General features: G+C 35.7%; 1 protein-coding gene across 1 annotated transcript; it reads left to right on the forward strand.

Moving 5' to 3' along the window:
- Positions 1 to 1,386: 1,386 nt before the first annotated feature.
- LOC142531824 (protein DETOXIFICATION 49-like) lies at positions 1,387 to 3,343 on the forward strand. The gene has a single exon (XM_075638096.1). The coding sequence runs from the start codon at positions 1,402 to 1,404 to the stop codon at positions 3,232 to 3,234; it is 1,833 nt and encodes a 610-aa protein (XP_075494211.1). The 5' UTR covers positions 1,387 to 1,401; the 3' UTR covers positions 3,235 to 3,343.
- The last annotated feature ends 4,329 nt before the right edge of the window (positions 3,344 to 7,672 follow it).

Genomic DNA, 7,672 nt, shown 5'->3' on the forward strand with positions numbered 1-7,672 from the left:
CAAAAATTATTAGAAGCGCATATATATTTCATTGATTCAATAATCTAGGGAAATTATTCAAAATCATTCAGTGGTATTTTAACGAAATAAAAATAATTTTGCTTACCTTGTTTGAGAACATATCAAAAGCTTCAAGTACTTAATATTTTTTTTGTTGTTGAGAGATTATGCTAAAATAAGATGTAAAAAAGAAATAAATATCTATTTTTCTTATTACATTTAAAAATATTAATCAATTTGGTATTATTTTTTAACATAACGTTATATAGTTGGCATGCATGATTTACTTTTAAAAAGTACCTATCCCGCAAAAATTTGTTGGCATGTGTTAAAGGGATTTGATAAAAAATTGTGTGAGATGGTTTCAGGGATCATATTTTGTGAGACGAATCTCTTATTTGGGACATTCATGAAAAAGTATTATTTTTTATGCTAAGAATATTACTTTTTATTGTCAAAATCGGTAGGGTTGACTTGTCTCACAGATCAAGATTCGCGAGATCGTCTCACAAGAGACCTATTCTAAGGATTTAATAATTCCTAACAAGATATCGAAGAAAATATTATAATCGAGTCCAAAGCTCCACAATAATGTTTTTTTTTAATCACAAAACTCTTTTGAGACGATCCTATGTGTCAATTTTGTAGACAATTTTTCTATTTTGGTCATCCCTGAAAAATATTACTTTTTACGCTTAAAATATTACTTTTTATTGTAAACATAAATAGCGTTGACTCGGCTCACGAATAAAGATTAATGAGACCGTCTTACAAGAGACATGCTCTTTTTTAATAATATCAGGTTAATTAGATCTTGAATAAATATTTTTAAATTTGTTAACACGAGCACGAATGTGTGCCTATATATTAATTGAGATTTGATATTTGATCGAAATGGAACAGGTGTCGCATATTTGCTCGCAAGCAACATTTGTTCTATTCCATTTAAATTAAAGTAACATTTGTCGTGTTTATGCATTACACGATCTATTCATGGACTTGTAAACCCCCTTTCATATATGATGTAGTTCTTTCCAACTACCACAAATTGAAATTGCAAAACTAGTTGAATAAGATGGGCGATTTTGGCTTTTGGATAAATGTAAGAAGTGTGAGTTTGGTTTTAGTTCGAAAGTTTTAGTTTTACTACTTTTCATCGGTTTTTGTAAGATTGTTTACGTGGTATCGGACATATCATTATTTTGGAATCATATAAGTAATATTCAGCTACGCATCAATGATCGGACAAAAATGACGAAAAGTAAAACAAAAAAAGAACTTATTAGACAAAGGTAATAACCAAAACCCAAAACAACCAAAAAGTACGCTAAGATTTTTGGAGTTTCTCTCATACAAAATTCGAATAAATCACGGTTTATTGATGTAGTCCTCATTCTAAACATGCTTGAGAAATCCGTGTGCGCTAGGATCTTAGTTCCTTCGCATGCCCGCCGGCGCGCTCTACAGTACACTACACCTCCCATTTATAAAAGCCAAGCGCCAGCTTCACGCGGCGGCCGACCCCATTTGCAGTATATATATACCCACCCTCAACCCATTCTTTCAAGAACTCCACAAACAAAAACACACACCCGCACACGCTATATATCTTTCTCTCTACCTCTCTCACACACACAAACACCAAATAATACAAACACTGAAAACCCCACAAAAAAAAAATTGTGCATCAAATGCAAAAATCCCTCAGATCATCAAGATTCCGACATGTTCACTTCTTTGATCCCCAAAACCCCAACACTAATCAAACCCACACAGAAACCACACAACCCCACCAATCATATGTCTCTCCTTCTTCAAGAATCCATATCCATAGCCAGAATAGCTCTCCCAATGATCCTTACAGGTCTGCTACTCTACTCCAGGTCCATAATCTCAATGATTTTTCTTGGCAGATTAGGGGACTTAGCTTTAGCCGGAGGTTCTTTGGCAGTCGGATTCGCTAACATCACCGGTTATTCTGTCCTCTCTGGTTTAGCCATGGGGATGGAACCCATTTGCGGACAAGCTTTTGGAGCCAAAAATTACAAACTCCTCGGACTTTCTTTGCAAAGAACAGTACTTTTGCTTGTTTTCGCCTCATTTCCACTATCCGCTTTGTGGTTAAACATGAAACGGATTCTTCTTTTTTGTGGGCAAGATGAATCCATTGCAGCGCAAGCTCAAGAATATTTGTTCTATTCTTTACCTGATCTGTTTGTTCAGGCCGTATTACATCCACTGAGAATCTACCTGAGAACTCAATCCATAACCTTGCCTCTAACATTCTGCGCAGCGGTTTCGATTCTTTTGCATGTTCCTATTAACTATCTCCTCGTTTCAAAGCTCGAGTTAGGCATAAAAGGAGTTGCATTTGCTGGGGTTTGGACAAATATAAACCTCGTTGCATCGTTAGTTGTCTATATAATAGTATCTGGAGTGTATAAAAAAACTTGGGAAGGCGTATCAATGGAGTGTTTAAAAGGCTGGAAATTTCTCCTGAATCTAGCTATTCCAAGCTGTGTTTCGGTTTGTCTTGAATGGTGGTGGTATGAAATAATGATCTTGATTTGTGGGCTGCTGCTAAACCCAAAAGCAACAGTTGCATCGATGGGGATTCTGATTCAAACCACCGCATTAATCTACATATTTCCATCTTCACTCAGTTTCAGCGTGTCAACTAGAGTGGGCAACGAGGTAGGAGCAGGCAGGCCCCAGAAGGCGAAGTTCGCTGCCATTGTCGGGCTTTCCGGTGGGTTCTTACTGGGATTCATCTCCTTGCTTTTTGCAGTTTCAGTTAGAAACATATGGGCGACCATGTTCACGCAAGATAAAGAGATAATCGCATTGACATCTCTGGTTCTGCCGATAATCGGGCTTTGCGAGCTGGGGAACTGCCCGCAGACTACGGGCTGCGGGGTGCTGAGGGGAACGGCCCGGCCAAAAGTTGGCGCAAACATCAACTTGGGATGCTTCTATCTGGTGGGAATGCCGGTGGCTCTGGGGTTAGCTTTCTTCTTGAGAATGGACTTCCAGGGCCTGTGGTTCGGGCTTTTGGCGGCCCAAATTTCATGCGTGGTAACAATGATGGTTGTTCTGCTGCTAACCGATTGGGAATTCGAGGCCCGAAAAGCAGAAGAATTGACCAGAGAATACAGAATTCTTGATGAAAACGAAGAAGATGATGGAAAAGATGAATCGCACAAAGCAGAAAACAAGGGAGATAGTCTATGTTAAATTAATTCTTGATATTTTTTTAGGTTATGTTAATTTAGTTTTTTTATTATTATTGAGTATTAATTTATTTAATTATTTTTTTAATAAAAAATATGTTATAATTGAGTTTCGGATTCGACTCGATCAAAATTAAAATAATTTAATAATTTAAATTTTCGTTAGGGGCAAATTAAGCTTTGATAAAAACTTGTGTGAAACGGCCTTACAGATCGTATTTTGTGAGACGAATTCTTATTTGGGTCATCCATGAAAAAATATTACTTTTTATGTTAAGAGTATTACTTTTTATTGTGAATATTGGTAGAGTTGACACATCTCGCGACCGTCTCACAAGAGACCTACTCTTAAACTTTTAGACATGTTGTCTTAGTGAGATTCGAGTATTTGATAACGTGATTATATGTTTGAATTTTACATAAGGGAAATAATTTAATTATTTATTTTCACAATCTTGAAAATTCAACCATTAAAAAAAAGCAGCCATTGAATTTGAATTCAAACAACTTCTTCAACCTTTTTGAAGCAATTTTGTTGAATTTATTTTATGGAATATTCTTTATTTATTTATCTCTAACAAGAAAGCACATGTCTTGTATATGCGTAACACGTCGCATCTTTGTATAGGCCTGTAATTCAAAAGACGGTACAAAATTATGGCAATATGTTGTATTATGTATTACAAAATGTGGAGAAAATCCTTGAAAACCAGGAAGAAATTCTTGGAAGATTAAAGGATATTCGAACAAGAATTCAAATCCTAGAACAACAACCAAGTTCTAGTAAAAGAACTTCAGAAAGAAGGTTACCTCCATCCTTTGGTACTGAACCCTTGTTACATCAACGAGGAAAGGCCAAAGTAGTGCCAAAACCTTTGACTGAAGAAGAAAAAATGATCAATCTAATTAAATCCGTCTCAGAATAGAAATTAATCTGATGATAATTTTAGAAAGGATTGGTCTAGAGGATATACAAAAGCTTGCAGAATCTTTTGCAAATCTCAAAGTCGTAGATCTAAAGATGAACACAACGGGAGGTGAACCACCTTCTATAACCTGGTCATCTTCTCAAGAACTACCAAGGGAAAGTGTGGGATCTCAGAATATAAATATGAGAGAATCTTAACCCGATTTTCATGCTGGTGGAGAATCACACTCAGCGGGAACAAGGACAAGGAGAATTCAAATTCCCTTGCACCAAACACCCTATGGGGAAACTCTTTTAAACATATACATCCTTATGAGGTTATGCTTAACCTTGATGTACTAGATTTCAAAAACAGAGAAGATCTTATAGATGACTGGACATCTGCTATGAGAATCGCTGCAGGAACACTTGATCTCAACAGAAAAGGATTCATTAAACTCCAACAAATGAGTCTTATGGGATAAATTAAAATTGCTTGGGACATGACTTCATTAGAAACCAAAGAGTCAGTCCTAGTTGGAGAATCTCTTAGTGAGATAGCTGGAAAAATGGCCACCCTATTTGAAGCACAGTTTATAGGGGTAGACTATTTTAATAGTCAAGATACAGAGATGAGGAAGAAATATACTCAAGCTTTGTATAGCCTTGAATCACATGACATATGTTTAGTGGATGAATATATTATGTTGTTCACTAAATATAGATGAAATTCAGGGGTTGAATAAAATATAGCTATGCAGCTTTTCTTGGCCAAAATGCCGAGTCCCTGGAGAGAAATTCTTATAAGGGAATATGTCCCTGGCAATCCAGATACGTTGGCACGAAGAGCCTTTTTCTCAAAAGAAAATTGGCAGAATGGTGTCATATGGCAGCATTACAAAAGAATTACAAACGCTTAAGGGGTATCAATAAAAAAACTTCTTTGTGTTGTAAGGAAAATGATCTTCCAACAAACATTGGAACTAAACAACAGAAGCATAAGAAGAAAAGTTTTAGGACTCATCCTTATGCTCTAGGTGGAAGAAGAATCTTGGAAACCAAGAACAGTTTGGTCTAGACAAAAGGCCAGATCTTATAAATCTAGACAAAGAAGTGGACCATCAAGAAGTATGATATCATCCCAAGCCTCGAGTACATCTCGAAGCATATGAAGAACACCTACGAAGAAAACTTTCAGAAGAGCTCACACTCGAGCTAATGCAAGTTTTAAGGATTGTAATTGCTGGACATGTGGAGCAAGATGTCATATTTCGACCAACTGTCCAGAAAATGAAAAAAGAGATATTAAATGATTCGATCCAACCCCGGATATTGAAGAAGCAGTTTATTACCAAGATCTTATACAGGTATACCGATTTGAGGATATTGTCTCAGATGAAAGTATATATGAAGAAGTACAAGTCTTGAGTCAGGAAGAATATGATGGAACTGAATCGGAATCTGACTGAAGACGAGGTGTTTCAACATGAAACACATGAAGATTTGTCTGGTTTCTTTAGCCAGACAACCATATCTCATAACATGGTTCAAAGGATCATGAGAGAAAATCCTAGTCTACAGAGATACCAAGGATTCTCTGCAGGACAGATTGAAAATTTCTTAGGAAGTCTAGGCCTAAGAAACAGAAAGTATCATCTAATCTATAAAGTTTACAGAAGGGAAATGACAATTCCAATGGAACTTACAGGAAATAGAATGGAGATGCAACTAATTTCTTCTGAAGAAATTAAGGAGGAATTACAAAAACTCAAGATAGAAGTAGCAAGGACCATGTCCTGGATTCATATCGGAGTAATCCAGATTATGATAAAGGCTACTTTCAAAGAAGGAATTAATAGATTCACCAATTGATATTGCTATATGCGATAAAAGAATGGGGAACCTTCAAGATTCAGTACTGAGAACTATCTCAGGAAATCTCTGCGCAGGAAAGATTGTAGGAGTAATTTATCCGATAATTGCCTACAACTTAGCAAATCGAGATTTTAGTCGAGCCTTGACATTACATCAGAATTTCAAGGAGAAAAGACTAATGAAAGAAGGTAATAGACCATATTCTATTACCTATCAATTTTCATATGCTCTATCTAATACACATCATTCAGAATTGTTTATTAGAAATGAGTTCATTGAAATACCCGAGATATTTGGAAAAGTTTCCCATGCAATTTATCCAGAAAAAGTTGAGTTTCCTTTAATACATGAAATATATATCCAAATACAAGATAAACCGATTCTACAAAGGAATCAAAGTCTTAGATTGGAATCAAGGAGAATATCTATTCAGGGAGATAGAATTACAAGTTACAGGTGGAAAAAAGAGCTTATCCAAGAAACCCAACAGAAGCCAAAAAGCTTTTCTACCATAGGAAATCTTAGATGTCCAGAAGGGTGGAAGGAAGTAGAAATAGTATTTGATATTACGAAACAAAGGAATCAATTTCCGTGTAATACCATATACTATTTGGAACAACATATGATAGGAACTTACCAAGGAATGATCAATATCGAAGAATTGGAAGTTCATATCAAAGGAATTCCAGGGAAAGAATCAGATCGATTTGTTCTTAGACTAGAGATTCTCGAGGAACACAAACCTTGAAAACGTCTAGAGTATGGAATGGAGTTTATGGCAGATGATAGGATGTGGAAAATTCAATGACCACAAGCTCATTCTCGTGCTGAACAATATAAGGCATAGTATTTTGCTGCTTATATTGATTCAGGTGCTGGAATCTGTAAAGCAAAACGAGGAGTTTTTCCAAATAATTTGGAAGAAGAATTACCAAAGATTGATGGAAGAGATTTTTCCAGAAGAATCTTAATCTTATGCAAAAAGGATTAAGATAACTGAAATCGTAATTGGAGGTGCTGGACAAACACCTTGGTACAAGGTAAAAACACCACAAATTTATTTTCATTATACATGAGCTGACATTTTGCTAGAAAATAATTTCTTACAAATGTTTAAGTCATATACACAAGAAAATGAGACTAGAAGATTAGTGTTTACAACACTTTGTGATCACAAAATTATAGTCCAAAGATAAAAGAGGCATTTTATCGAAAATTGCCAATTCAGTTTCGCAGCAAGCGTGGTGATGAAGGAAAACTTCTGAACCCAAAAATGAAGGATTCTAGACAGTTTGGAGAAACAATACTCCAACTAAGAGCAGATAAAAAACTCCAATCAGAAGAAATAGAATGCCTTAAGATAGCTCTACATAAGAATGAGGTAGAGTTGAATCTAAGGTATAATTGGAAGATGTCAAGAAAAGGATCAAAGAAAATTACTAATGAAGATCCCTTGACATGGTGGGACAAAAATCAACTCAAAGCTTGCCTTAAAATCAAGGAAGGCAAATAGTATGAATTTGTCCGTTCCAAGCCTATCCCAATGAATATAATTGATCAAAGGGATATACAGATTATAATCAAGGAACATTTGGACCTTGGTTTGATCAAAGTAGGAATTTCACCATACAGCAGCCTAGGATTTCTGGTAAGAAATCAT

Source organism: Primulina tabacum, chromosome 17, assembly GCF_025594145.1.
Source record: "Primulina tabacum isolate GXHZ01 chromosome 17, ASM2559414v2, whole genome shotgun sequence".
NCBI lineage: Eukaryota > Viridiplantae > Streptophyta > Magnoliopsida > Lamiales > Gesneriaceae > Primulina > Primulina tabacum.